This window comes from Dictyostelium purpureum, assembly GCF_000190715.1.
Source record: "Dictyostelium purpureum unplaced genomic scaffold DICPUscaffold_20, whole genome shotgun sequence".
NCBI classification, from domain to species: Eukaryota; Evosea; class Eumycetozoa; order Dictyosteliales; family Dictyosteliaceae; genus Dictyostelium; species Dictyostelium purpureum.
The window spans coordinates 68275-95446 of NW_003519357.1; the positions used below are offsets into that span (position 1 = coordinate 68275).

General features: G+C 25.1%; 13 protein-coding genes across 13 annotated transcripts; 8 read left to right on the plus strand and 5 right to left on the minus strand.

The window, feature by feature from the left end:
- Positions 1–473: 473 nt before the first annotated feature.
- Positions 474–4051, minus strand: DICPUDRAFT_147940 (uncharacterized protein; the record flags this gene model as incomplete). Its single annotated transcript, XM_003284155.1, has 5 exons — positions 474–1334; positions 1413–2265; positions 2345–2576; positions 2651–3180; positions 3267–4051. The coding sequence occupies 5 exons, from the start codon at positions 4049–4051 to the stop codon at positions 474–476; spliced, it is 3261 nt and encodes a 1086-aa protein (XP_003284203.1).
- A 681-nt stretch (positions 4052–4732) lies between these two features.
- Positions 4733–5783, plus strand: DICPUDRAFT_27234 (uncharacterized protein; the record flags this gene model as incomplete). The annotated part of the gene is made up of 3 exons (XM_003284127.1): positions 4733–4818; positions 4873–5289; positions 5363–5783. The coding sequence occupies 3 exons, from the start codon at positions 4733–4735 to the stop codon at positions 5781–5783; spliced, it is 924 nt and encodes a 307-aa protein (XP_003284175.1).
- Positions 5784–5897: 114 nt separating this feature from the next.
- DICPUDRAFT_52740 (uncharacterized protein) lies at positions 5898–6634 on the minus strand. Its single transcript, XM_003284156.1, has 2 exons — positions 6593–6634; positions 5898–6410 (listed from the first exon to the last, which is right to left on the minus strand). The coding sequence occupies exons 1-2, from the start codon at positions 6618–6620 to the stop codon at positions 5974–5976; spliced, it is 465 nt and encodes a 154-aa protein (XP_003284204.1). The 5' UTR covers positions 6621–6634; the 3' UTR covers positions 5898–5973.
- An 802-nt stretch (positions 6635–7436) lies between these two features.
- Positions 7437–8789, plus strand: DICPUDRAFT_27239 (uncharacterized protein; the record flags this gene model as incomplete). The annotated part of the gene is made up of 4 exons (XM_003284128.1): positions 7437–7630; positions 7704–8016; positions 8106–8347; positions 8429–8789. 4 exons carry the CDS (start codon positions 7437–7439, stop codon positions 8787–8789), a joined length of 1110 nt encoding a protein of 369 aa, XP_003284176.1.
- Positions 8790–9368: 579 nt separating this feature from the next.
- On the plus strand, positions 9369–11401 carry ABCG28 (uncharacterized protein; the record flags this gene model as incomplete). The annotated part of the gene is made up of 2 exons (XM_003284129.1): positions 9369–9815; positions 9905–11401. 2 exons carry the CDS (start codon positions 9369–9371, stop codon positions 11399–11401), a joined length of 1944 nt encoding a protein of 647 aa, XP_003284177.1.
- A 226-nt stretch (positions 11402–11627) lies between these two features.
- On the plus strand, positions 11628–12660 carry DICPUDRAFT_147945 (uncharacterized protein; the record flags this gene model as incomplete). The annotated part of the gene is made up of 3 exons (XM_003284130.1): positions 11628–11967; positions 12252–12519; positions 12600–12660. 3 exons carry the CDS (start codon positions 11628–11630, stop codon positions 12658–12660), a joined length of 669 nt encoding a protein of 222 aa, XP_003284178.1.
- Positions 12661–12895: 235 nt separating this feature from the next.
- DICPUDRAFT_147946 (uncharacterized protein) lies at positions 12896–14015 on the minus strand (the record flags this gene model as incomplete). Its single annotated transcript, XM_003284157.1, has 2 exons — positions 12896–13683; positions 13775–14015. The coding sequence occupies 2 exons, from the start codon at positions 14013–14015 to the stop codon at positions 12896–12898; spliced, it is 1029 nt and encodes a 342-aa protein (XP_003284205.1).
- A 341-nt stretch (positions 14016–14356) lies between these two features.
- DICPUDRAFT_27214 (uncharacterized protein) lies at positions 14357–15550 on the plus strand (the record flags this gene model as incomplete). Its single annotated transcript, XM_003284131.1, has 1 exon — positions 14357–15550. The coding sequence occupies one exon, from the start codon at positions 14357–14359 to the stop codon at positions 15548–15550; it is 1194 nt and encodes a 397-aa protein (XP_003284179.1).
- Positions 15551–15740: 190 nt separating this feature from the next.
- DICPUDRAFT_52744 (uncharacterized protein) lies at positions 15741–17343 on the minus strand. Its single transcript, XM_003284158.1, has 2 exons — positions 16994–17343; positions 15741–16910 (listed from the first exon to the last, which is right to left on the minus strand). The coding sequence occupies exons 1-2, from the start codon at positions 17277–17279 to the stop codon at positions 15865–15867; spliced, it is 1332 nt and encodes a 443-aa protein (XP_003284206.1). The 5' UTR covers positions 17280–17343; the 3' UTR covers positions 15741–15864.
- A 1155-nt stretch (positions 17344–18498) lies between these two features.
- On the plus strand, positions 18499–19491 carry DICPUDRAFT_147950 (uncharacterized protein; the record flags this gene model as incomplete). Its single annotated transcript, XM_003284132.1, has 3 exons — positions 18499–18517; positions 18606–19310; positions 19385–19491. 3 exons carry the CDS (start codon positions 18499–18501, stop codon positions 19489–19491), a joined length of 831 nt encoding a protein of 276 aa, XP_003284180.1.
- Positions 19492–20316: 825 nt separating this feature from the next.
- DICPUDRAFT_21681 (uncharacterized protein) lies at positions 20317–20874 on the minus strand (the record flags this gene model as incomplete). Its single annotated transcript, XM_003284159.1, has 1 exon — positions 20317–20874. A coding segment is annotated over one exon (558 nt), but the record flags the coding sequence as incomplete, so codon positions are not given.
- A 2042-nt stretch (positions 20875–22916) lies between these two features.
- On the plus strand, positions 22917–24643 carry DICPUDRAFT_75162 (uncharacterized protein; the record flags this gene model as incomplete). The annotated part of the gene is made up of 3 exons (XM_003284133.1): positions 22917–23097; positions 23256–24313; positions 24389–24643. 3 exons carry the CDS (start codon positions 22917–22919, stop codon positions 24641–24643), a joined length of 1494 nt encoding a protein of 497 aa, XP_003284181.1.
- A 203-nt stretch (positions 24644–24846) lies between these two features.
- On the plus strand, positions 24847–26669 carry DICPUDRAFT_147953 (uncharacterized protein; the record flags this gene model as incomplete). Its single annotated transcript, XM_003284134.1, has 2 exons — positions 24847–24854; positions 26483–26669. The coding sequence occupies 2 exons, from the start codon at positions 24847–24849 to the stop codon at positions 26667–26669; spliced, it is 195 nt and encodes a 64-aa protein (XP_003284182.1).
- Between the last annotated feature and the right edge of the window lie 503 nt (positions 26670–27172).

Sequence of the window (27172 nt, forward strand, 5' to 3'; positions counted from 1 at the left end):
TTTATTTAACAAATAAAATAATTATGATAACGATTAATACATAATAATAAAAATGAATACAATATTAAAAAAAAATAAAAAAATATAAATTCGATTTATTTGTGTGTATTTAATTATATATCTAATTAAACTGATCTAAAAACATTTGGAAAAAAAAATAAAAATAAAAAAAAAAAAAAAATAATAATTATTGACAGTTAGTTGAAAAAAATTTTAATTTAAAATAAATAATGAAAAAAAATATGATTCATTAAACCTTTTTTTTTTTTAAACGATTTTATTATTTTTTAATTACTTGTTTATTTATTATAAATATTATAACAATAATTATCAAAATTATATTATTATATTAATTGTTTTTTTTGTTGAAAATTTAGACTTTTTGATTTTAAATTAAAAAAAAAAAAGTGAAGTGGAGCGGATTTTTTTTTTTTTTGGGAGTATTATTAGTTTATTATTTATTATTATTATTATTATAATGATGAACATTTACAAGTGCAATCAGTAACAGGACAAGTAATATGATCTTTAAACCAATCTAAAATATGTTGTGAATGACCACCATGTCTGCATGTTTGGCACCAAGTAAACCAATCATCAAAAGGTTCGGAACCAGCAGACCAAAACTCGGTTGATTGTTGTTGTTGTTGAAGAATTTGTTGTTGTTGTTGCTGAAGCATTTGTTGTTGTTGTTGTTGCTGCTGTTGTACCTGTTGACTGTTAATATGATGAGGTGGACCATGACCGTGTAAATGGTGATGACGTTGTTGTTGTAAACTCATTTGAGGTGGTTGTGCTGGAGTTGGTTGTAATGGTTGGCCTGCTCTTTTGAAATCTGGTGATGGTACCATACAATTCAATGGTAACAAACAAAGACAACAACGTGGTAATGATTGTTTACAGTGTGGACAAAATGGTACTCTTGCTTTAAAGCTTGGTCTATTTGATGCATTTCTACCGAGCATTGAACTTACAGTAACCGATTCGAATGAGAATGAATTCTGGCAATAACCACATTTGGCAAAAATTTGTGGTTGTGGTGGTGGTTCAACAGAGTTAATACGTTGAATATCAAGTATAGCACGTTGATGCCATAATCCCCAATTGTCTAAAAGATCACTATAAATTGATAACCATTTAGTTACTCTTTTATCTCTAAATATCTTTGGTACAACCATACTAATTGATAACACTGCTGTTTGAATATCTGATGTCTTATCGATATAATTTTGAAGTAAATCGACACCCCTACTAGTTAAACCTGTTAATAAAACACCTCTTAAATTTCCACTTTCAATAACTCTGGCTGTATTTTTTTCAACAAAATTAATTAACTGTGACAATAAAAAAAATATGTTAATAAAATTTTTTTTTTTTTTTTTTTTTTTTTTTTTAAATATTTATCTACTTACATCTTTAGAATCTAAATATCTACAAGAAAAAGCAATTTTATCATCCAAATTAATCAAAGAATCATCTATGATTGAATAAATTTCTCTTGAATCTGATGAGGAACAGAGGAACTCTAAACAAGTTTTTAAATATGGATCGGTAAAAGATTTAGCAGTTGATTTACAAGCATCTCTCCAAATTGAATTTGCATTTGCATTATGTTGATCACCCCCAAAACCAGCTAAAGCGATTGATAAAACTTTAAGACTAAATTCACGCTCTTTTGTAATACAATGATTTTGATGATTAAGTTGAGTTTTTGGATTAATATTAAAAACTGCGTTGGTTAAAACTAACATTGCTCTCTTTATATCTAAATGGAATACTGCCATAGCTGCTGCTCTTTCATATTCACCATTCTTTTCTAATCTTGATAACATATTTTCTAGAGGTAAATTTTGGTTAAATCCCCAACCGCAAATCGATGCACATAAAAATCTATTATTTGATTTATGAATTAAAAATCCACTCTGTGACTCTACTGTTGATTCTTTTTCCGTTAAAATATGATAAATACCAATATAGTCATTATTTAAATTTTGAATATCACTTGATGAGGACGATGATGATAGCGCAGTTGATAATGGACTGGTTATACCTCCTGGTGTATTTGCATCGGTATTTATTTTCTTTTTATGATTTTGAATTTGAATTGGTACTTTTTGAATCCAATTCCAAAGGAAATTAATGTTTTCATCATTAATCTTTGGTGCTAAATTTACATTCTCCTCGCACTCTGCACTATAACCCAAAATTGCTCTTTCTTTAATTTTTAATGAAATATCTTTATCATATCTACCATCGTTATATAAACTAATAATAATAATTAGATTTCGGTATTAGTATTTTATAATATTTATATATTTATAATTTATTTGATATAATAACATACTTTTTATAGGCATCAGAATTTAAGTTTGGTTCTAAGGTTTCGTTTTTAGTTGGACCTTCAATAACACTATTTCCAAATGAAAAAGAAATTGAACCCATTGGTGACCACGATATTGGTATGTTTTCATTTAAAGAAACTGCTTCAAGAACACCTGAATAAGATACTATGATCATACGACATTCATTAGTTGGATGCCATGAAAATGATGAAATAATTTCTTTTGAATGATGACCTAAAAAATTTTAAAAAAAAAATTAATATTTTAAATTATTATTAAAATATATATCTATAGAATTATGAAAATACTTTTTGTTGGTTTTGAAATTGTATTTAAATCTAATAAATTGGATGATTTTCTGTCTAATTTTGGTGATTTTGAATATTCGATTGGAGCTTTAATGTCCCAAAGTTTAACTGAAGTTTTATCTTTACCAACTGAAGCCAAAACACCGGATCTAGTTGGACACCATTCTATTTGTTGTATTGATTTACAATTACTATTTACAATCATAACTGGTTCGTCGATATTTCTAAGATCCCATATTTTAATATGACTATCCTCACTCATTGTTGCTATTCTATTACAATCGAATGGATCAACGCAAACCCCATTAACTGATTTTTGATGTGCCATAACTGATTGTACATTATTTATATCTCTAATATCATAAATCTTTAACCATTTTGAACCTGTACCTACAAGTAAACATGATGGATTATTTGGAAGCCATGCTAATGCCAATGTTGCTTCTGATTGTGTAAACTCTGCTATTGGTTGATAAATTGTATCTGGGCTATCTGTTGATGTATTAAAAATATTATCTGAAATTCTGGATCTAAAGTGATATATTTGAAGATGATAGACTTTAGTATTATATTTAAAACAATGTAAATCTAAATATAAATATGGTTGTATACATACATCGAATATGGTTGATCAACCACCGACATTCTTTGTAATTTATTGGTTATGTTGTTGTTGTTGTTGCTATTATTTGATTGATATGATGATGCTATATTGGCTGATTGTAAATAATTGATATCCCAAACCAATGTTGATGTGTCAGCTCTAATTTTATCTAAACCTACAGCTATTTGATTCTTATATACAGGATTCCAAGTTATAGCATTACATGCTCTAGTATGCTTTGGTACCAATTCTTTTAAGGCTCTATTTACAGATGAAAAGCTAGTGAGTAATGTTCTACCATTAGTTAAACCACATGCAACTAAATTTTGATCAGTTTCATCAGGACACCAAGACATACATTTCATTGACTGTACCTCTGAATTTATACTAATTAATGAAATTGTTTTCTTTTCTTGTGGCTCCCAATCATCTGGTGGGTACTCTATATTAAAATTAAATGTTTCTGCATATTTATTTCTTGTGTTTTGTTTTAATTTACTTGTAAATTCTAAACTGTGGCCATCCACTATATTATTTTCTTTTATATTATTATTACTATTATTATTAGTAACACTTTCTATTATACCATTATTATCAATATTGCTACTATTATCTGTATTATTATTGTTATTATTATTATTATTATTAATTCCTGTACCCGCATTTGTACTGGTTTCGAAATCATTATTTCTTTTATATTTAAAACTATATAATCTAACATCGTTTGATCCAACAATAAAGGATGATTTATTATGTGGACTCCATTGAACCAATCTTTTTCTTGATGACGAACTCATTTTATTATTATAAAACTACATATATAAAATATTTTACGTGATGTATATGTGTATGTGAATGTATGTGTGTGTGAACTTTATTATTTATTAATATATATTTCTATTTTAAATTATTTGTCGAATGAAAAAATAAGATGAAAAGTATAAACCATTTAATATAACACCAGATTTTTTAAAAATTAACAATAAAAAAATTATAAAAAAAAAATTATAAAAAAAAAAAAAAAAAATGAAAAAAAATGAAAAAAATAAAAAAAAATAAAAAAATTACTTTTATTTTTTTATATTTATTTTTTTAATTATTTTATAAACTAATCTCAATTATTTCATTTTTTGTATATCTGAAAATAATATTTATTTATTACCAAATATAAAATATATCCAGTTTTAAATAACAAATATATAATATGATTGTGATCTTGAGATCTTGCAATCTCTCACCTTCACACACTTTTTTTTTTTTTTTAATTTTTTTTTTTTTTTTTTTCCAATTAATACATATAAACAAAATAATTGAATAAAAATTATAAAGATAACATAACAAAGGAATAAAATAGAACTATTATTTTTAAAAAAAAAAAATATAATTATTAAAAAAAAAAAAAAATTTTTAAAAATATTTTTTATTTTTTGTTTTTTCTTTTTTTTTTATTAAACTCATAAATATATGAAATAAAAATAATGATAAAAAGAAGTGATTTCAATGTAATAAATAAAAAACTAAACGATAAAGATGATGTAACATATTTAAAAACCCAATATCCAGAGTAAGAATACGTATATAATAGCTATACCATTTTTTCATACTAATACAAATATAGTATACCATATTCAACTTTAATAGCAATATTTTCCCAAAAAAGAATAAAAATATATAGACAAAACTGCTATAAGAAAACACCCAATATCAGACAATATTATTATTCGTATTTAAATAATGGTGTTTCGTTTTTAGAGCTATCAAGCCATCTAGGACTATCATCAAGTATATTTTCAAAACAAATCCTAACATACATTATAGAACATGACCAAAACTCACTATTTAATCCAGAAAACTTGGCCACTAAAGAAACTACTGAAATGTGGAAACTTTTAAAAGAAATAAACGATCCACAAAACATTATAAAAAAGATATTCAAAAATCCAAGTTTAGTCGAAAATTTAAATTTAAGAAAAAATATATATCAATCAATTTATAATGATGATAATTGCTCGCCCCTAATCAATCATATAAGATCGTATGTATAGTAAATAAAATAAATTTATATTATTATTTATTTACTAAATATCATTTATTATATATTATTTTAGATCAACTGGTTCGGAATATGAATATTTATTACAAGAGAAACTATATAAATTGAATATACCATATTTGACAGAGAATCAACTAAGAAAAGATGGTTATCCAAAAACCCCAGATATTAAACTAGAAATACCATTCGCATACAAAGGTTTTATGGTAAATTGGATTGAAAGTAAAGCATCATTCTGTGACGATAACAACTACAAAAATACTAAAGATCAAATTATTGGTTACAAAAATCGTTATGGTCCTGGTTTAGCAATTTATTGGTTTGGTTATATAGATGATCTAAATAATCTACAAGATGAAGGTGTATATATAACAGATAGTTTTCCTGATATCAAAGATATAGAAGTATTACATTGTTTAGATAAAAATATCGACAATAATTCAATCCAATGCAACAATATTAATCAATTAATATAAATAAAATATAAATGAATTTAGTTTTTTAAAAAAAAAAAAAAATTTTCAATATTATTTTTACGAAAAAAAAAGTAATAATAAATATTAAAAATAAAATAATAAACACAAAGTTATTTTTTTTTTTGGTATTAGTGACAAAAAGTACGTCCTCTAATCATAAATATAACCTTAAATGGATAAATTTGTTATTTTATTTTGATTTTTTGACTAAAGTTGAGTGACATTTACCGCAGTATTGACGATTGGCGTGTTGGGCCATGAAAACACCAGCACCACAGGTTTCAGCTGGACATTCTCTTAAGACACGTTTGATTTTACCGTTTTCGTCAAATTTGTAGTATTTGAGAACAGCTAACTTGACTTTCTTTGGCTTTCTTTTGATGACTTTTGGGGTGGCATAAGTCTTCTTCTTCTTCTTTTTACCACCACCACCTCTAAGTCTTAAGACTAAGTGGAGGGTTGATTCTTTTTGAATATTGTAATCTTGTAAGGTACGACCATCTTCTAATTGTTTACCGGCGAAGATTAAACGTTGTTGGTCAGGTGGGATACCTTCTTTGTCTTGGATTTTAGCCTTGACGTTTTCGATGGTATCTGAACCTTCAACTTCGAGAGTGATGGTTTTACCTATAATATTTTAAATATAATAATAATATAATAACATATAATTAATTCCATAGTTCTTTCAATAATTTTTTTTCGTTTTTTTTTTTTTTTTATCATCCTAATTTGCTGTTGATTGAAAATAGTGATTTTATCGTCTGAATTTGAAGTAATAGTCAATTACAACAAAATAAATAGAGACATACCAGTTAAAGTTTTTACAAAAATTTGCATTTTCTGTTACGACCAAAAAAAAAATATAACGAAAAAAAGAAAAAAAAAAAAAAAATAGTCTTTTTTTTTCGAAAAAAATTAAAAAAAAAAAATTAAAAAAAAATTCACAAAAAATAAAATAATTATTTTTACAAAACTATGTAACAAAATTTTACAATGTTTTATGTAATTTTTTAATTTTTTAATTTTTAGTTTTTGAATTGTGTCAATGAAAATATAAAAACACAACCCTAATCCATACTAAATTTTATCTCTTTCAATTTATATGTATAAATAATTTTTTTTTTTTTTTTCTTTAAAAAACACCGCAAAATATGATTAGTTTTTAAAAATAAAAAATAAAAAAAAAAAAAGATAAAAAAAAATTAAATTTAATCTTTTGGTGATCATGCAACCAAAATAAAATCTTAAAAACAAATAATTTAATTTTACTTAACCTATTTCATAATTTTAATAATGGAATATATTTTACTTTTTAAAAAAAAAAATAAAAAAGCAATTTTCGGATGATGAGTTGACTTTTTATCAACATTATTATGCAATAGTAATATTATAAATATTTTTGACTGCACCCAAAAAAAAAAGGTGGTACCACATATGCTTTTTTTTTTTTTTAAAAAAAAATTATTTATTTATTTTTTATTATTTTTTATTTTTAAAATTTAAAGAGAAAAAATTTATTTTTAAACAATTTTTTCTCTTTGAATTTTTTTTTTTTTGTTACTTTTATATGATCTAATAATACATTAGTTTTTTCTAAAAAAAAAAAAAAAAAGATTTTAATTAAAAATTTTAATTTTTTAAAAAAAAAAAAAAATGAATCGTAAAGAAAATAATGACGATAAAGAAAGATTATTAAATCAAGATGTAGACACCGAAATTGAAATAGATACCTATGACGATGGTGAAGATGGTATAGGTTTAAAGATACAACAGGCAATTAATATTCCAACTCCACAGCCATCACAGCCATCACCATCAACATCACAACAAAAACAAGAAAGTTCCTTGTATGTATTAGATATAAATAGTAATTTCATCGTAATCATTATCTAATTTCCTTTTAATTTTATGTTTTTTTAGCTCAACTATAGCATCAGTTATAGCATTTTATTTTGTTATATCTATAACATTAGTATTTTTAAATAAAACTTTAATGTCAGATTTTAATTTTGAATATCCACTATTCATCACATGGTATCAACAAATTATTTCATTCATATCAATTTATATAATGACAAATATCAGCAGCAAAGTTCCAGCATTATCATTTTTCCCGGCATTTGAGTTTAAACGTGAAACCGCAATTAAAGTATTACCAGTTACTATAGTATTGACAGGTATGATTATTTTTAATAATCTTTGTTTAGAATATGTCGAGGTTTCATTTTATCAGGTAATTATTTCTCAAATTATATATTATTCTATAATTGTAACATTTATTAATTTTTTTCGTTTTTTTTTTAAAAATTTTTATTTATTTAGATTGCAAGATCACTTACAATTTGTTTTTCAATCATTTTTACATATTTAATACTTAAAACAAAAACATCATATAGAGCAACATTGGCTTGCTTGGTTGTATTTTTAGGTTTTATTTTGGGTAGTGTTGGTGAAGTAAACTTTTCTTGGAAGGGTATTGTTTTTGGTTTATTATCAAGTTGTTTTGTAGCATTATATTCAATTTATGTTAAAAAAGTTTTACCAGCATGTGATGGCAATGAATGGTAAGTATCGAAACTATGCATTATAAATATATTTTTTTAAAGTGTAACACTAACCCCAGTACCCTCAATACATTATTATAGGAGACTATCAATTTATAATACAGCAATTTCAATTGTTTTAATGTTCCCATTACTTATAATTTCCGGAGAAGCATCAACTATTATGGGAGAGAAACTTTTACATTCATTTACATTTTGGGTTTATATGACAATAGCAGGTATTTGTGGTTATTTGATTAGTATTTCAGTATTTATGCAAATTAAACATACTTCACCACTTACAAATAATATTTCAGGTACTGTTAAAGCATGTGTCCAAACCATTTTAGCGGTTATGATTTGGGGAAATAAAATCACTTTTCAAAATGGTTTAGGTATTGCTATTGTAATTGGCGGATCTTTCTGGTATTCATTTATTAGATATCAAGAAATGAGAAAATAAATAATAGAAGTAATAAATAATAATAAAAATAATAAAAATAATAAAAATAATAAATAATAATAATAATAATAATTATAAAAAATGGTAATAATAGAAAATTTATACATATAATAATAGTATAAAAGTACAAGTAAATACATACTTTTAAATAAATTATAAATTATATAATTTATATTCAATCAAACCAAAAAAATATCCCATAGTAATCTATTTATTTATATTCTTTTTCTTAAAATTATTTTTATAATATATAGATTACTATGGAGTTTTTTTTTTTATTTTTATTTAACTAGATAAAAATTTATACACAATAATGTGTTAATTTTGTTTTTAAATCTATAAAAAATCTTTCATTTTCTAATAATTATTTGTTATAAAAAATAAAAAAAATTATAGATTTTAAATTGGAGATTTTAAAAACAATGGAGTTCTATTATTAAATATTAATTTAATTTTATTTTAATATAGTTTAAATACATTTTTTATTTTATTAATATTTTTGTTTCAATTAAAAATCATTTTAAATAAAAAATATAGGAAAAAAAATAAGGTTATATTTTATTTATTTGTTTTTATAGAATGGACAGCAAGGACAATGTTTCAAATAAAAATAATACTGAAGTTTTAAAAAAGTCTAACGATGGTTTCAATGGTGTGCAAGGTTTTAATTTTGATAGAAAAAACATTGAAAAATATATAGGTGTTCAAATTACATTTGAAAATTTATCATATAAAGTAGAAAATAGAAAATATAAAAAGCAATTAAAAGAACAAAAAGAAAAAATAAATTCAAATGGTGGGGCTATTGATTTAGAGTCAGATGGGATTAAAAAAATAGAAAAAGAAAAAACAATTTTAAATAATGTATCTGGAGTTGTAGAAAAGGGTGAAATGGTTGCATTGATGGGGCAATCAGGAAGTGGAAAATCAACCCTATTGGATATTTTAGCTAAAAGAAAATCAACAGGTAAGATTACAGGTAAAATACTCGTAAATGGTAAGGAAATTGGTGATGCATATAAAAAGGTAAAATTTTAATTTTTTTTTTTAATTTTATATATATAAATTTTTAAAATGAATTTTATAAATTAATAATTATAATTTTTTTTAAATAGTATTGCTCCTATGTTACCCAGGAAGATACTTTATTAGAAACATCAACTGTAGAGGAAACATTAAAATTTTATGCAGATTTAAAATTACCAGATTTAAATGAGGATGAAAAGATGAAGAGAGTATATCAAGTGCTAAGTGATGTTGGATTATCTGAAAGAGCAAATTCAAAAATAGGTGGTATTTTACCAGGTGGTATGATATTAAAAGGTTTATCTGGAGGTGAGAAGAAAAGAGTTTCAATTGGATGTGCACTTGTTACAAATCCTTCATTGTTGTTATTGGATGAACCCACAAGTGGTTTGGACTCAACATCTGCATTGGTTGTTATGAGGGTATTAAAAAATTTAACTGAAAAAGGTGTAACTGTAGTATCATCCATTCATCAACCAAGCCAAAAGATATTTAACTTATTTAATAAGGTAATTGTGGTGGTTAAAGGTCGAATATTATATATTGGTAGCGATGTTAAAGGATATTTAGATTCATTAGGTTTTATAAATCAAGAGGATTTAAGCACACCCGATTTTTGTTTAGATGCTTGTAATGATATAGCAAAGAGTTCAGATTTTGAAAACATTATTACGAAATGGGAAAAGCATTATAGAGAAGAAATAGCACCTACTATTTGCAATGATAATTTGAATATTGAAATACCCAAAACAGTTTCGATTTTTTATCAGTATAAGGTATTACAAGAGAGAGCTTTTAAAAACTTTTTTAGAAATAAGGTGGGGTTACTTTCAAGAATAGTAATAGCAATACTCATTGGGTTATTGCTTTCAACTGCTTTTGGGGGGTTAGAAAATAACCAAGAAGATATATTAAACACTCTTGGTTACTTATTTTTCTTTTCACTTATTTTGCATTTAATTCCTTTTGGATCGATCACATTATTCCTTTCGATTAGAACTTTGTTTAATGCAGAAAGAGCATCAAAAATATACACTACACTACCATTTTTTTTGGGTCCAGTTTTAATAGAAATGGTATTTGGTGTATTAATATCTTTTATAGCAGTAATAATATCATACTCTATTTCTCATTTAAGATGGGATGTATCTAGTTTTATTTTAACATATATCGTATATTTATTTATACACTTGTTTTCAGTATTAATGATAGTTTCAATTTCAAATATTACAGGGACTGTAGATCTTTCATTCACCTACGCTACTGGGCTTTCAATTACCTTTTTATTGTATACAGGTTTTTTCATTACCATTGACCAGCTACCAAGAAGTTTCCAATGGATACACTATTTAAATCCTCTACATTACGGATTTGTTGGTTTAATGATTGCACAATATAAAGACCGTGAGATCGAATGCCCAATTAATTCAGCCTGCTTGTATCCAAATGGAAATGCTTTAATTGAGCATTATTCTTTTGAAAACTATACCTATGGCGAGGCATTGGGTATATTGATCGTTTGGACTTTTGCATATTTTTGTTTAGCTCTTTTCGGGCTTCATTACTTTAATAAAGAAAAAAGATAAAAAAGATAGTTTTTTTTTCCCAAATTATAAATTATAAATATTTAATATTTCTTTATTTGATCATATGCAAAAAAAAAAAAAATAGTTTTTTTAATTTTTTTTTTTATAAAAATAATTTATTTTTTTATAATTTTTTTTTATTTTTTTCGACTTTTTTTTTTTATTTTTTATTTTTTTTTTTCATTGATTGTTTTTTTTGAAACCTTTATATATATCATATTATACAATGTTTTTAGTTAAAACCATTAAAAATAGCAATAGATTAATTTTAAACACCAATAATGTTGGTGTTTTAAATAATGTAAATAAATCATATTCAACAGTAGCAGCAACTGAAGAAAAAAAGAAAACTGTAAAACCAAGACATAATATTGAAAGAAGACCAATTGAATTACAAAGAACATTCCCAGCTCTCGAAGTCAATGAAGATTTTGCACCATATAAAATTACTAGAGATCAATTAAAACAAACTATCGAAAATAAAGAAAATGTTATCATTATCGATCTTAGATCACCAAAAGAATTTTATGCTGATTCACCAATTAAAGAGAGTGTTAATATACCAAGTAATTATCAATCAAAAAAACACACACCCCCCATTGGATTAGTTATATAGATTAGTTTAATATAAAATCGATATTATTTAGGAATGTGGTTTTAGGTTTGCAGGAATATTCATCAAAATTTTGATTTTAAAATCTATTAAACTGGGTTTTGTTATGATGAAATTTTAATGAAATCAAATCAATAAAACAACCATATACCTCTATATCTTTAATATGTTATATTAGTCCATATTAAACTACATTTATATTAAACTGTATATTAATATTTTTTTTTATATTTATAGTGGAATATCCAAAAATTGTCAAAGTTCAATCATCACAAAGTCACAGCTCAAAAAGAGGAAAGAAAAGTAAAGTTGTAGAATCAAAGAAAGCATACGATGCCGATGCAGATTTAAACTTTTGGCAAAAAACTACTAAAATGACTCCAGTTCAATGGAGAGAAAAATTTGGTTTCCCTAAAGTATCAAAGAACGATAGCATTATCTTTTATTCAGCAAACAATGGTAGAGGTACTCAAGTAGTCGATATGGCAATTAAAGATGGTTTTGTGTAGGTCATACAAATAAAAATTAATACTTCAATTTATAATTTATAATATTAATAATTTTTTTTTCTTTATAAACTATTAGTAATGCCAGATTCTTACATGGTGGTATCAGAGAATTCAATAAATACAATAATAATAACTAAATCATATAAATAAATTATAAAAATATAAATAAACAAACACACACAAAAAAAAAAAAATAATTTAAAAGATTATAATATAAAATGATTATACTATAAGATTAGTATTAATAGCAAATATTTTTTTTGTTTTATAAATATATAATATTATTTATTTATTTATTTAATTTTAAAATTTATTACAATTATAAAATTATTTTTCTTTTCTTTTTTTATGTCTTTTTTTTATTTTCCTAATTTATTTTTTAAAAACATTATTTGACATAACATTATTGAATTGGTCAGCTGGAATAGCTTGGATATTTGATTGGTTAAGTGATTTTACAGTGGCATCAGCAGCAACTTTAGCACCTTCATAAATTGTATGGAGTGAAGTTGGTTTGGCAATACTTGATGGAATTGATGATGAAACGGTACCAATTGCAGATGAGGCAGATGATGGGATAGTTTCAGTTGAAATTATAGTTGAAACAGAACCAATTGGGCCTGCATTGCTAGCGGCTTTTGATAAAGTTTCTGGTAATGCTTTACCAAATTCGACCAATTTAGCAATATTATACCATTTTCTAATTTTAATAAAACCATAGATACCAATACCAGCTAAACAAAGTGCAATAATACCATTACGAGTGTTGTTTAATCTAACATCATTAAAAAGGGTTAATAATGATTTGGCTTGTGGATTATGTTGATCTGTGGTTAAAATATCTTCTAATGATTGAATACCCTTGGCATTTTCACCCAATCTATAGCAAGCGAATGAATATGAGTATCTATATAAATAACTATTTGGCTCAGCCTCTCTTAGTTTAGTTAAGAATTTTAATCCTCTTTTAATATCTTTTCTTGATGAGCTGTGAATTAATGATGAGGCATATTGGTAAATTTGATCCTTTGGTTGTCTTAAAATTTTTTCGTCTTCATCTTCTTCATTTGTAACACCATCTGGTTTATAATCGATTTTAAAATATCTAATTTCGTCAAGAATAATTTCTTTTGGGAAATCTGGTGGAATTACAAGTTTTCCTATATATTAAGAAATCGATATATTAATAATGTTATTAACTAGTTTCATAGGGTTTAATAATTAATTATTAAATAAATCAAAGTTTCTTACCAGTTCTATAATAGTTTAAGATAAATTCGAATAATCTACCATTACGATCGAAAAAGTATTCACCTTTTTTATCTGTTTTTCTTAAATGTTTGTTATTTGGATTGAAAATATTTCCTAAAAGGGTATCTGGATATTGAGCTAAAGTTGATGGCATAACTTCATATTTAACACCACCAATATTTAAAATAACTGGATCTTCATCTTGATGATGTTGATCTTCAATATCAACTGGATATGACATTTGAATTTATTTGTTTAATGATTATTACAAAAAAAATATAAAATTAAAAAAATGAAATAGAAAAAATAAAAAAAAAAAATAAAAAAAAAAAAATAAAAAATTTAAATTTTTTTATTTTTTTTTAAAATTATTTTTTTTTTATTTTTGAAATAAACGTGCTATTTTTTCATATTACTATTTCTATCTTTATTTGTGTGTTTGTGTGTTTGAGTGTTTAATCTAATTAAACTATTATGTGCGTGTGTGTGTGTGCTGGGGTATTTTTTCACCAAATAAAAACAATAAAAAATTATCTTTTTGACAATCAAATTTGTAAATAATAATATAAAATAAAATAAAAAATGAATTGTTTAAAAAGAAATTCATTTCAAAAATGTATAAAACAAACAATAATATATAATAATAATAATAATATAGCAAGCTACAATAATAGAATAAAAAGGTTTTTCTCAGTTAACAGTAATAATAATAATAATAATATAGTTAAAAATGAAGAAATTATTAAAGAAATTACAAACGAAGGCGAAACTATTAAATTTGAAGTTATAGTTAAAGAACCAATCATTCACAATGAAACTGTTAGAGGAATGCAGGTTGTAAGAGAATCACCAATTAAAGTTCAAAATCCAATTAATCCATTTGCATATTCAGTTGAAACAGTAGAGGATGCTTTGTCATTACCAGATTTAAAACCAATTGGAATAGATAATACATATGCAACAGGTGTAATGCACGAAAATCTAAAACAGTCGATGCCATATTTAAAACAATTAATTCAAGAAAACCAAACAGAGAAGGCATTTTCATTATTTCAGGTTATGGAAAGATTTTATGTGCCAGTTAGCGAAGAGTGTTATGCTCTCTTAAGAAAAGAAATTGAAAAGGCGATGGTCGAGGTAGCACTATTTAACGATGCAATCAAGCAAGAAGAGGAGAAACCAGGATCGGTACCAGAACAGCGTTTATATATTCCACCCATCAAAACATTAAATACACTTTTAAATTACTATACAGAAACCGATAAACTACCAGAGGCTTTTCGTCTTTTTACAACAATGAAACTTTTAGATGTCAAACCAAATCAACATACCTATAGATCTCTAATCAATGCATCCATCCGTTATGAAGATATCGAATTGGCATTGATTTTTTACGAAAATATGAGAACTGACGGTGTGGTTTTAGAAGAACAAACTTACGAAAGATTATTTGACACATGCTGTAACACTGTTCATTATGATGGCGCTGTAGATTTATATAAAGAATTGGTCGAACGTTTCAAAAGATCCTCTTTTGAACGTTGTGCCTTATTAACAACATTAGGTGCAACTCGTTTCATGTATTGGATGAATGTTCCACAATCAGTTACGGCTGGTAGAGGTTATGTCACAAGTTTACAAGTTTCACCAACACGTTTCATTTTCCCACCAAAACACGAAAATCATAAACTATTGGAACCAAAATTACCTAAAAAAGTTATGCACAAATTAACCTCGCGTAAAAATAAAAATGGTGGTCTTTTACCATTTAATTAATTATATAATATAATATTTAATAAAAAAAATAAAAAATAAAATTAAACATTAAAATATACAGTGTGCACTATATATCCTTAAAAAAAAAAAAATCTATTATTTATAATATTGTATTATTATTATTTGTAATATAAAAATAAATTAAAGTATTTATAGCAACAAAAAGATAGATATAATATTTATTTTTTTTAAATTATACAAATTTATTTTATTATTATTTTTTATTTTTTTTTTATAATATGAACAGTGGGATTTGGAAATAAATAAAATTATTAAAAAAAACATTTAAATATACTATAGTTTAAATGAGATTTTTATCTTTTTTTATTAATTTCTTGTTTTTGTTCATCCTTTTGTTTTAAATATTTTTCAATTGAAACATTTTCAGCTTCGAGTTTAGATGCTAATTTCTTGGCTTGTTCTTCAAATGAAAGGTTAGATAATTCAGCATCGAGATTGATTGGTTGTTGAGTGTATGGAACATTTTCTGGTTGTTCAAGGAATGATTGCCATTTGTGGATATCGGTGAATTGGAGGGCAAGGTGTTGACGAATTAAACCTAAACCGAGTCTTTCGGCTTCAGCTCTCTTCTTGTCTTCTTCAATCTTCTTTTCGAGTCTATCCTTTTCATCAAGGATTTCAGCGAGTTTTAATTCGAGAATGGCTTTATCTTTTTCAGTTTTAGCAAGACGTGATTCTAAATCGAGTTTGGCGAGTTTTTCATCATCAAGACCACGAAGAGCATCATCAATTCTTGATTGGAGATCGGTGATACGGTTATTTCTATTTTCATTTTCTGATCTAATCTTGTTGAGAGCATTTTCAAGTTCTTGTTTTTGTTTTAATAATTCTTCTTGTGAATGTTTTTCACCTTCGAGTGATTGTTCAAGTGAAGCTAATTTGTTGTTTAATGAGTTTTGGCTAGCTTCGAGGGCTTCTCTTTCTTCTTTGGCACGGAAAGCATGGAAGAATAATGAAGTGTAAAGAACAATTGAACGTTCATCAACATGGCCTTTGCTAAGTGATTCAGCTTCTAAAAGTTTTGGAATACCTAAGCCTTTTTCAGCAAAATCGAAAGCAGCATTTAAACGAGCAATGTTATCTTGTGAGTTGTAGTCTTCATATTTGAATGTGGTTGGGTCGTATTTATGGGCTAAGGCTAAGAAACCATGACCATCACGGAAACTAGTCTTGAAGTTTTGAATGTTAACATTTTGATAACCTTCAGTTGTCTTTTTGCACCAAGCTAAAAGACCTTCTTCTGATGATTTATCACCTTCATTAATAACTGAAATACGATATTTACGATATAAGGTCCATAAGAAACCTAAAATCATCTTTTTATTATTATCAACAAATTCTATATAAAAAATAAAAAAATATAAAAAAAATTAGTATTATAATTTAAATAATAAAATATATTATAATATATATTATAATTACCTTCTGCAGCAACACCTTGGACTTTAATTTTAAGGTCTTCATCAATGAAAAGCATAGCTAAATGAAGATTTTGAACACGCATAATACGGGTTTTTGGTTCTAAATCGAATTTCTTTGGGAATTTCTTGCCTGAAACAGACTCTAAGAAATAAATTAATTTAACACCATCACTGAGATCTGTTGAAACATCTGAAATTTTATTGACACCTCTTTTTTCTAATACTGAGTTGACCCATGAAGTGAAGGCCATTTCTTGTACTTTTTCCCATTCTTTATTTAAATCCATTTTTTATAATGTATTATTATGATTGTATATATTGGTGAAAAAATTAAATAAATAATAAATATAGATAGATAGTATTACAAAAACAATTTAATAATTAAAAAAAAAATAAAAAAATTTTTTTGGGTTTTTTTTAAAAAATTAAAAAATAAAAAATTTTCAAATAAGCCAAAAAAAAAAATTATTATAAATAAATTTGGTGGTTTTTAATTTATGATTGTTTTATATTTTTTTAAATTTTAGAAATATATATAATTTGAAAAAAATAAAAATAAAAATAAATTGATTTGTTATATAAAATTAAATAAATAAATAATTATAAATAAATAAATAAATAAATAAATAGAAAGTTTTTTTTTTTTTTTTTTTTCTAATGTATAAAAATAAAAAAATTATAGAAAAAAAAATAAAAATAAAAAAAAAAATTAAAAATAAAAAAAAAAAAAATTAAAAATCAAAAATTTTATTTGAATTTTTTATATTTATGTGGTGGTTAAATAAATTCTTATAAAATTATGGCATACCATAATTATTAATAATAATATTCATTAATAATAATCAAAAATAATAATAATTTTTTTTTTTTTTTTATTTAAATCTTTCTTTTTTTGTTTTAATTATAATTTCAAATAATTAATTTTGTTGCTAATAATAAAAAAAATCACAAAACAGTTTATTATAATAAAAAAATCAAAAAAAAAAAAAGAAACAAATAAAGATAACATTCAGAGTTTGGAATTCTGAATTAAATATTTGTGTATTTTTTAATTCGATATTCATGAATATAAAATAGATAATCATTAACAAAAAAAAAAAAAAAAAAAAATAAGATATTTTTTAAAAAGTTATCAGTTTATTAATATTATAGTTTTTATATTTATTTAAGATTCTAAAATATTCAAATGTAGTTTTTTGTGTGATTGCTTTTTTTTGTGTTATTATTTTTGGAAAAATAAAGTGAATCTTTCTAAAATTTTGCATCGAAATTTTTAAAAAAAAAAAATGAAAAATTTGATGAAATCGGATGTAACTTATCTAAGATTCTCTTTTGTTCATAGGAAATGCTTAGAAAATTAAAAAATAAATTATTTATACACCTGATCCACATTAAATCATTTTTTTAAATAAAAATAGTTTAAAATATATAAAAATAAAAAAACTATTTAAGCAAATAGTTTTTTTATAAATTTTCAACACTTCAATAAAAACAATAAAAGATAAAATGTCAATTTCTTGGGAAGGTAAATAAAAATTATCATTTAATGTTTATAATAGTTTTATTTATAATTCTTTTCTTTTTTATTTTTATTTTTATTTTTTATAAAAAAGCATATAATCAAGCATTAGGTCGTCAAGCTGAATGGCGTCCAAACCAACCACAACAACCTCAACAACCTCAACAACCTCAACCACAGCAACCACAAGTAAATTATAATCAATATAATCAACAGGCAGTTAGTTATAACCAATATGGACAACCAGTTTATGGCCAACCAAACCAAGCATGGGGATCCGCACCACAACAACAAACTAATTACTATAACCAACAACAACAGATTAATATTGTACCAAGAAGTGCTAGTTTTTCTAATGCTACATATGACCAAGTAAATGGTACTGCTACTGTAACTGGTGATATTTCTTTTCCATCAGGAATGGGTGAAGCTAATAATATCAAAATTCATTTTGAATCAGTCGGTGATTATATTGCAGAGTTTGTTTTGGTTACACCTCACGAAGAAAAACCACATTCTCTCGAAATTATCTATAAAGATGGCCCAAATGGTCAACTTAATCATCAAAGTGTTATATGTGGTAGTAATCGTTCTAGAAATGAGTTTTGGGGTAGAGACTCACAAAATGGACAAGTTAAATACGATAGAATTCAATTGGTTGAACCTTTCCCAGGTCGTACTATTATTGAAGCTATCAATTTTAGAAAAGTACCAAGCGGTAGTATTTTCCCAAATGACCCATCACATATTGTAGGTAAATTTGCTAATGTTGAATGGGAAAAGGTTAAAGGAAAAAGAAGTAAGTGTTGTTTTTGTTATCTTTATTTTAAATGGATCCTTTAAACTAACAATAATAAATTTAACTAATTTCAGTGGTAGCTGTATGGAGTTCTGATAATCCACAATACTTTAATGAACACTCCTACACCATGGACAACCTTTTACCATACGGAGGCGCCGAAAATCCAGGAAGATTTTAATATAACAATCGAATATTTAACTAAAAATAAAATTTAGAAATATTTAAAAGATATCTTCTCTAGTTTGTTAATTTTCATTTTATTTGCAAAATGTTATTTTTTTGAATTGAGAGTTATTGTTTTTACACTACAAAAATAAAAATTTAAAAAACACTTCCTCTTGATTATAGAATCTAAATGAGTATGTTTGTGTGAAAATTAAAAAATTAAAAAATTAAAAAAATAAAAATTAAATCAATATCATTTAATAAAAAAAATAAATAAATATTTAAACAATGTTTAAAAAAAAACAAATAAAAATATAACAGCAAAATAAAAATTAAATCAATATCAAGAAAAACTTTTATTTAATATTTAATATTTAAATCGATTCGAGCAATATTAAAAAAAAAAGAGAATTATTCATTTATTGGATGGTGAACTTGTTCAAAAGGAACTGCCGCTACCGCTGCTGTATGATGAACCAGAACCTGATGAGACTGATGAACCTGAGGCACCAGTGTATGAACCAGTGTATGAGCTATCGTTTGATGATGAACCAGAGTTTTGTTCGGATGATGAACCTTGTTCTGATGATGAACCACCACAGAGACCAATTTGAGCACAGACGGTGGCTGGGCTTTCTTGGTTTTCAATGTATTTGATGATTGATGGTAAGTATTGTTGAACCATGCTGTCACAGGTTTGTTGGAAGAATTTGACTGGGAGATCAGCACAAACGGTTTCGACGGCATCAACGATTTGAGATTCGGTTGAGTTAAGAGAAACTAAGGTTTCAACATCTTGAGCAATAATTTCACAAACAGCACATGAAGTGGCACCACCAACTTTTTTTGAGAGTCTTGAAGTGCATAATTTAATTTCAGCACAAACAGTGTCTGGTGATTGATTGTTTTCGAGTAAGTTAATGATGGTTGGGACGTAAGCTTGAACTAATGATTGGCAAGTGGTTCCGAAAGCACCGAAAATTTTACAGTCTTTGTTTAAGAAAGTAATGATTTGAGCTTCAGTGGCATTACCACTGAGGTATTTTTCGACTTCACCAACAACGAAATCACAGATGGTGCATTTAGTATCACCAACTTGGACATTTTGGACTGTTTTAGTTGGGGTTGGGGTTGGGGTTGGGCATAAATCAACTAGTTCACAAAGAACAGTTGTGTTTACTTTAGAAGAGGCCATTTTGATGGCTGGTACACCATAGAGAGTGACAAGTAATCTGCAGGTTGGTTGTAATGGGGCTGGAACAAGAAGACAGACTTTTTCTAATTTATCAAGAATGTAAGTTTCGGTTTTGTTTTTTAAGAGTTGACCTTTAACATAGTCGATAACGAAACCACAGAGAGCACACTCTTTGTTATTAGTTTCGGCGCTAATGCTTGAAAAATCCATATTAGTTTCGGCGCTAACGCTTGAAACAGCTAATAAAGCTAAAATTAAAACAAATAAATATTTCATCATTTTTATATTTATCTATGAATAATTATAAATTTAAAAAAGAGTAAAAACAAAAAAAAATAAAAAAATTATATTTAAATATGTGAATTTTTTAACCCCTAAAGTGCTAAAAAAAAAAAAAAAGGATGCATCCCGTTTTTTAATTTTTTTTAAAAAAAAAAAATTAAAAACAAATTTTTTTTTTATATTTTTTTAAAAAAATTTTTTGATTACTTTTTTATTTTTTTTTATTTTTAAATATATTATTTCTCTTCTGATCGTTGTGTCAATATATTTGAACAAATAACAACAATAATGTTTTAAAACATTGTTAGCAATATTCCTGAATCAATTTTATCAAAAAAAGAATTAGAACGTCAAAGGGAATCTAAATTTAATGATGGTAAAGGTGGTTTATTACAAATTTTTTCAAAACTCCAAGAGTAATATGGTTATACAATTTTTGCCATAATCATGTAGACTCAACAAAAATGGTTATCAATCCACAACGAAATGACCAAAGATCAAGAACATACCCAAGAGTGGAAAATTTAAGAAAAAATTGTGCATATCATCCCCTCAAAGTTAAAGGTTTTTATAATGATATGGGTGTATATAACGAGTGTGTCATAAAATCCGTTTACATAAAGACTGTAGTATGATCTTTCATAATCCTCATTTTGATTTTAAAATCAAGGATAATAATACTAATAATAATCTAAAAAGTAAAAAATAAATAAAAACATTCTTTTTTCGAATAATATAATATAAATTAAAAAAAAGGCAAAAGGATTGCTCCTTTTGCTTTACTTTTTTTTTTGTTTTTTTTATTTATTTTTTTTTAAAAGCTTACTTAATAATATAATAAATATTATTAGTGTAAGCGACAGTGTTTTATTTATATTAAAATATAAGAAGTAGTAAGGGTTGGGGTAAGGTTGAAACAACCTGTCTAGTTTAAGAAGTTTTTTTTTTCTTAGATTTTTGATCAATAGCAGGTACCTGATTGGTACGGAGTGGTTTCATTAATATTTTTTAAATTTTCACAAAATTTATAAAAACTGCAAATAATAATGTATTTCACTCGGTAAAATTATTAAAAAAAATAATATGTTTTTGTTAATTAAAATTAATAAAAATCGTAATTAAATTTTTATTTACAATTTTTCTTATTTACTTTTATAATTATTTAAAATTCATATAGTTTATTTTGTGAATTTCATTTTTTTTATATTATATGTTTTATTTTTTATTTTTCCATAATAAGAAAAAAATAACTTTACAAATTTTTTTTTTTTTTTCATTACAATGTATTGTCGTTTATATTAATTATTTTTTTTAAATATAATAATGATAATCATTGAAATAATGTCAAATTTTTTTTTAATTGTGTATAAAACAAAAAACTATAAAGATTTAAATTTAAAAAAAAAAAATTATCTAAACTAATTTAGCAAAAATCTATTATATTTTTTAAATAACCCCACTTAATTTTTTTTCTTTTTTTTTTTTAATTATTATATTTTATTTCTTTTAGAACTTCTATTAAAATAGCTAACATAGCATTTTTTTATTTATTTTTTTAATAAATTAAAATTTTAAATTTAAAATTTTAAATTTTTTTTTAAAAATTTATTAAAATTTTTTTTTTCTTCACACTCTCACCCACACTCACACATCTTTCATTCCACATATTCTTTATTAAAAATAAAATTTTATTTCATTCAGTATATTCATCAATTATTTTTTTTATTTATACTATAATAATCAACAGAATCATTTAAATTAGCACATTTATTTAGTTTTAACTGCATTTTGGGTTACAGTATTGGTAAGTATTTAATTTAATTTTATTATTTAATTATTTTGTTAAATTTTATATTAACCAATTTCTTTTTTTTTTTTATAAATAGTAAAAATAACCTTTGTTCATAATCAATTTATTACATATCACATTTCATTTAAAAAAAAAAAAAAAAAAAGTTAAAATGATTTTTTCAATAGTTGAAGCTATCTTCCTTTTTTTATTTTTATTTTTTACCTACAAATACTCCACCAATACCAACAATGGCCCACCACCATCATCACAAACACCACAACAAGAATCACCACAAACACCACAACAAGAATCACCACAACCACAATCAAAAAGAACTGCATCAACCCCAAGTTATAGAAAACTATTTCAAGATATGGATGCATATGAAAAACAATTACAAGAAGAAGAAGAACAACCACAATCACAATCACAATCACCACAACCAAAAAGAACTGCATCAATCCCTAATTATAGAAAACTATTTCAAGATATGAAAAAAAACAACAAGAAGAAGAAGAGCAACCACAACCAGAACAACCATTTTCTCATTCGCTTTCACAATCAACCAGCTACACAAGTTTAAATAAAACCCACTCACGTTATTCAACTGGTAGTGTTCCATCAACCAATCAACCACAACAACCACAACAACCACAACAAAGCCACCAAAAAGAATACTCACAACCACAAAAACAGTATTCTCATTCAAACAGCTACCCTAATTTTAATAAAACCCAATCACGTTATACTACAGGTAGTGTTCCATCAACAAGTCAACACCCAAACCCAAACCCAAACACAAACACAAACCCAAACCCAAACCCAAGCCCAAATCCAAATCCAAGCCCAAACACAAATCCACAACATAAACAATCAAGTGCACATTCTTTCAACTACCCAACATTTAACAGAGAACAATCACGTTATAGTGCCGCTGGTAATTCTAGATCCACTAATATCCCACAAAAATGCCCACAACAATCACAACAGCCATTTAAATCATCAAGGGCAGAATCGAATTACCCAGCTTTTAATAGTTCACACTCACGTTTCAACACTGCAGACGGACCAACATCAACATCAGTTAATACTCCAACAGCCAACCAACAACAAAGCGCACACAAATCATCTGAATACCCATCAGTCAATAAAGAACAATCTCGTTATAAGTGTGCAAATTCAACATCATTTAATATTCCAGCTTTCAATTATGCAAATAAAGAAAAATTAAATAGAGAAAAAGCAGAAAAAGATCGTATTGAAAAAGAAAAGATGGAAAGAGAAATGTTGGAAAAGGAAAGAGTCCGTGAAGAAAATGAACGTGCAGAAAAAGAAAAATTAGAGAACGAAAGAATAGAAAATGAAAGATTAGAGAAAGAAAAAATAGAAAGGGAGCGTTTAGAAAAAGAAGAGGTTGACGAATGTTGTATTTGTTATGCCAAATTAAACTCCAACAATTCCACATCGATAGATTGCTCCCATAAATTTTGTTACGGATGCATCACTAAATGGTACACAATAGAAGATACTTGCCCATTGTGTAGAAAAACATTTTATTATATTCAAGTAAGTAATTCATACATTAATATTTATACATAATAAAAAATATACATATTAATTTGTTTTATTATTTAATTGCAGAGAGAGGTTCGTTGTCCAAGAGATGTCGAATTAGATAGAATACTTCAAAAATATAGTTCCGAAAATAATTCCGAAGAAGAATTCAAAGATAATTCCAAAGATGAGTCCGAATATGAATCTGAAGATGATCAATCCGTTTACGATTCAGATCATCATTCCGTTTATGAATCAGAATTCGATCCAGACAATCATTTAAATCATGATATCTCTTCTGGTAACAATGAAAAATTAGTTGACTCTATGTGTCTCGATTAATCATGAAATGGATGGCGATGAGATTAATAACTAAATCGTTTAATTCAATGTTTCAATTAATGAACTCGATGGCGATAAAATTATTAATTAAATCGTTTCAAACATTTCATTAAAATCGATGAAAATAGTTAACAATTCAAAAATAATAACATTACCATTAAAATATAATAATAAAATTGTATCATATAGTTCAACTCTCGAAAATGTACAAGTAAATTCCGAATATAAAATAGAAAGCAAAATTTAAAGGTAACAATAATGATATCATTAAAATAATTATAATTATTTTTAAATATAATATTAAATTTTAATATCTATATAGTTAAATTCTAATTCTTTATTTTTCCGAATCAATAAGTTTTTTCTAAAGTCTCTAATAAAACATTGGGTTTATGTTCAATAAAGAGTCAAATCAAAGTGCACAATAATCAGGGAATCCATCTACATCATCTATTATCACATTTTTTAAATCACCACCATCACAGCACACTCAAAATTATAATACAGTAGTATAACCACAATCACAAGTCAAATTTTACAACACATGCCAAAAACACATCACCACCTCATAACAAAGACACCAACAAAACATTAAACTTTTTTGCCATTAGTTAAAACCACCACAACACATTCTAATTACAAGTAAATTATTATAAAAATATAAACATCAACCAATCTAATAATTACTAACCAAATTAATTACTTCTAATAGGTCATTAATACCACTGAAATAATTTACTCAGAACATGATGTCTTAGCGCTTGTAGTATCAATCGAAATATTTCTTTGTATTTTTAAAAGCTCATTGGTCATTTTTCATTGTTTATACTGATTCAAAGTAGAAATTATCTATAGACCCCCAACTTTATTAAGATGGAAAAGATAATTATTGAATAAATAGGTAATATTTAACATTTGTATAAGAGCCATTTAAATAAATCATATTACAAGATATTTGTTTATTTGCTAAAAATTAAAATAAAAAAAAAAAATATTTATTCCGTTTTTTCAATTTTAAAAATTTTATTTGTATTTTTTTTACAATTAGATATAATTGATTATTATTATAAATATTTAGTATATCATCCATGTGATTTATATATTGCATAGATTCGGTCACGGAGTGATTCATATAATTATTCTATGATTGATGTTACAATTGAATAAAATGCATCTTGACACACCCAAACTTGGGTCATGAAACATTTTTTTTGATACCCTTTCTTTAACAACACCTCTAAACCACTTTTTTTTATATTACTAATATCTGAACTGTAAGGTGGTAATGGATCAACTTGTATATTGTTATCCTCTTCTAAATATTATTTCACTGTCTTTGCTGTATGCGAACTACTGTTGTCATGACAAATGATTGGCACCATTTCAGGCACTTTATTTTTATCTGTATTCTAAAGTTAGCTGTGTATCCCTTTGTATATTTCCATAATATGTTTTGATTATAATATTAAATATAGCGAATTTTCAAAAATTTGTTTAGAGAGTGGTTAATCACCATTATTCGAATTTATTTCACCAAAACAACCAATATTCATTCATTAAAACTGCAGTTACAAACGAACTAGAAGAAACAATAAAATATATTGAAGGTTGTATATTGAAATTTGAAGATACTGGTTTAGTTTTGAACTCGTCAATATTTGGATTTAGCAAGATTACAATTAAATTCACCAAGGGACATCAAGTTTGAAAAAGACATTTGGTCATTATTACTATCTGGTCACTATGATGATGTTAAAGATACAATCAATTGGAATGTCCAGAAAATGAAGAGCCAAATGATAAGGTTAAAAGACTAATATTATTTATTTTATAAAATAGAATATTTCCTTTTGTAAAAATTCATGACTTCTCATCAGTCTTCAAAGAGTTACGTAGGGAAATGATAGAGTTTAAATCATTTAAATTACAATTCAACGAACTTTCATACTTCCAACATGGAAACAGTTGTGTTGTTTGGTTAAAACCATCAATCCCAGAGTGTGAAGATATCATAAATAAAATTTAAAATAAACTTCAAGAGTTATTACCAGGGTTTGATGAATTAAGCAAAAAATCAGATAATGGTTTCCAACCTCATTTAACAATAGGACAGTTTTCATCAGTAAGTATTTATAATATTATAATATTAATAAATAATTGACTGATATAATATCTGTATGAAATATGAAATTTATAATGAATTAATATTTAATAAATCATATTTTATTTATATGTTATAGTTTGTTCTTTCCTGGTGTAATTTCTTCATTATTTCTAATATTCATTCTTTTTTTGTTTTTCTTTTTCCTCTTTTTCCTCTTGATCTTCTTGATCTACAATTTCTTTCCTTTTTTATTTTTGTTCTTTAATTACACTCTTTCAGTTGTTTGTTGTTGATTTTATTTTTGGTGGTTTAATAATGTTATTGTTATTATTGCTGGGGTTTGATATTGTATTTTTATATTTTAAAAGTCAATTAATTAAATCTCTTTTATTATCATATCTGATATCTTCATTTTTTATTTTGTG